Raw genomic sequence first — 2,201 nt, forward strand, 5'->3', positions numbered from 1 at the left:
TCTCTTTCCCTCCTCCCTCTCTCTTGCATGCACAAAAATAAACATTTAAAAAATCCATTAAAAAATACAAAAACAATAAGTCATAGTACCAGTCTTAGTGGGTAACAGCATAAAAGTAACTGTTGTAGATCTTATTTGTTGAACTCAAATACATCTCTGTTCAGAGAAACTGGAGTGTCAGAAGAAGAGGAGATACAATGGGAAAGGGGAGATAACATGTTGGGGACAAGCGTCTCTCCTCTCTTCCCAAGAGCAAGATGGAAAATTTGTGGTTTCTTATGGTTCACAGATCTACAGTCTAGCTTTTGCTGTTATTTATTTATAAAACCAAATATGAGAGGTTTTACTAAAACGGTTCCCTAAAAGGTTCTAGAGTTGTTACGTATGCCCTAATGAAAATTTTTTTAAAAATTGGGTAATATCTATGCATGGAACTGGAGGATTTTGAAGAGAACGAATTTCACCCTCCTCAGCCATTCATTTCCCCATTCTGCAACAATGTCATCAATTTCTTCCGCTACCTTCAAAAGACAGGAAGAAATCATTTACTTTAAAGATAATAAATCTTACTTAAACCAAATCTTACCATGAAGCCTACCACCGTTTATATTAGCGCTGTGCTGCTGCAGCTCACCATCTAACTGGGGAGAGAAATTAACTTCGTAGAATCGCAAATGGTTACGCGCAAATGGTAGCACGAAGGAAACTTGCAGCGTCCGGAGCCCGTGCTGGGCTGCCGAAATACTCGGGGAGTCAGGGCCGGGTGGAGGCAGAACGGCGACCACTGGGCGCCAACTCCCGTGACCGCCATGAGGTCGGTGGCCGACCACCTCTCTGACCTGCTCCCTCTCAACCCCTGGCCCTTTTTTTTCACCCGTCCTCCGAACGACCCGAAACGACAGGCGTAGGGGGAAGCCTCCCAGCTACTGCAGATCCAAGGGACGGCGCGGCACTGGCGGGATCACGCGCCAGGCAGCAGCCCGAGGCAAAGCTGTCTTGCGCTCCACAGCCGGGCAGCCAGCCTCCAAGAGGACTCCGAACGCAGGCGCCCCCTAGTGACGTCAGGAGGCGCGACTCCCGAGATGCTTCGCGCCGCGCTTGAAACCAAGCGCGCCCGGCAATGCCACCACTCAGTCCTTCTTGCGTCCCCGTTTACCGGCTGGGCAGTTCGAAACAGGTCACGTCACTCGCTCCGGATCACAGCGGGCGGCGACAGACCGCCACGTGGACTCCAAAGCTTGATTTTCCTCTCATCTTCCCAGGTGTGGGTGATGAGGCCGCCCTGTGCCATGGGTGGCCGCGGGGCATGGCCAAGCTGTGGAGGTGGATTCCACCGCCGCCGGAAGAGGCTTTGGCGTCCCTCGGCAGGTCCATCCCTGACTTTGTCCACTCCCTAACCTGCGAGTCCTTCCCTGCTTGGTTGCTGGACAAGTGACACGAACTCAGTTTGGGAAAGCTGATGCCCAGAAAGCCCAGGGTAGAGGTCAGGGCTGTGGGCTGAACTTGCTGTGTGTATAAAGCAGCCCAGGGCCCTGGCACCTGTATCGGAAACGCCAGAAGTTTGGATTAAATGGTTTCTGAAATTCTCATTCTATGCAGTTGCAAAAATGAGGACACAGCAGGGGCCGGCATGATCTGGACAAACCCAGCAGAATTGCTTCCCTTGTTCTGTGGTCAGTGACCACACACCTGAGTGGGCACCCCTAGAATTATACAAATGGAACATATCAGTCACTCCCGCAAATTCCTTCTATCCCTTTGTAATCCCTTCTATGCAACCATTGTCATTTTGATTGGTTCTCTTATGCAATTTCTAGTTATATGTAAATGAGATCATGCAATATCCACTTTCTGGCTTTTAACATAATTATTTTTGAGATTCATATTGTACCAATAATTCCTTTTTATTATTGGGCAGTATTTCACTGTATGGATATATTTATTTTATATCTATTATTTGTTTACCCAGTCATCTGTTGATGGACATTTGGGTTGTTTCCAGTTTGGGGCTATTACAAACAAAGCTATATAAAAACTTCTGTGTCGGGCGCCTGGGTGGCTTAGTCGGTTAAGCGTCCGACTTTCGCTTAGGTCATGATCTCGCGGTTCGTGGGTTCGAGCCCCGCGTTGGGCTCTGTGCTGACTGCCAGCTCAGAGCCTGGAGCCTGTTTCAGTCTGTGACTCCCTCTCTCTCTGACTCT

The 2,201-nt window shown here is 49.0% G+C and overlaps 1 protein-coding gene across 1 annotated transcript in view; it reads left to right on the plus strand.

Annotated features, from left to right (window-relative positions):
• The first annotated feature begins 688 nt into the window (after positions 1-688).
• The window catches only part of MYBL2 (MYB proto-oncogene like 2), a 39,168-nt gene continuing 37,655 nt past the window's right edge, over positions 689-2,201 (plus strand). Inside the window, exons 1-2 of the mRNA XM_077765258.1 lie at positions 689-814; positions 909-1,117. Coding sequence (XP_077621384.1) covers positions 689-814; positions 909-1,117 — 335 coding nt within the window. The remainder of the gene's footprint in view (positions 815-908; positions 1,118-2,201) is intronic.

Source organism: Crocuta crocuta, unplaced genomic scaffold (assembly GCF_008692635.1).
Source record: "Crocuta crocuta isolate KB4526 unplaced genomic scaffold, BGI_CrCroc_1.0 scaffold477, whole genome shotgun sequence".
NCBI classification, from domain to species: domain Eukaryota; kingdom Metazoa; phylum Chordata; class Mammalia; order Carnivora; family Hyaenidae; genus Crocuta; species Crocuta crocuta.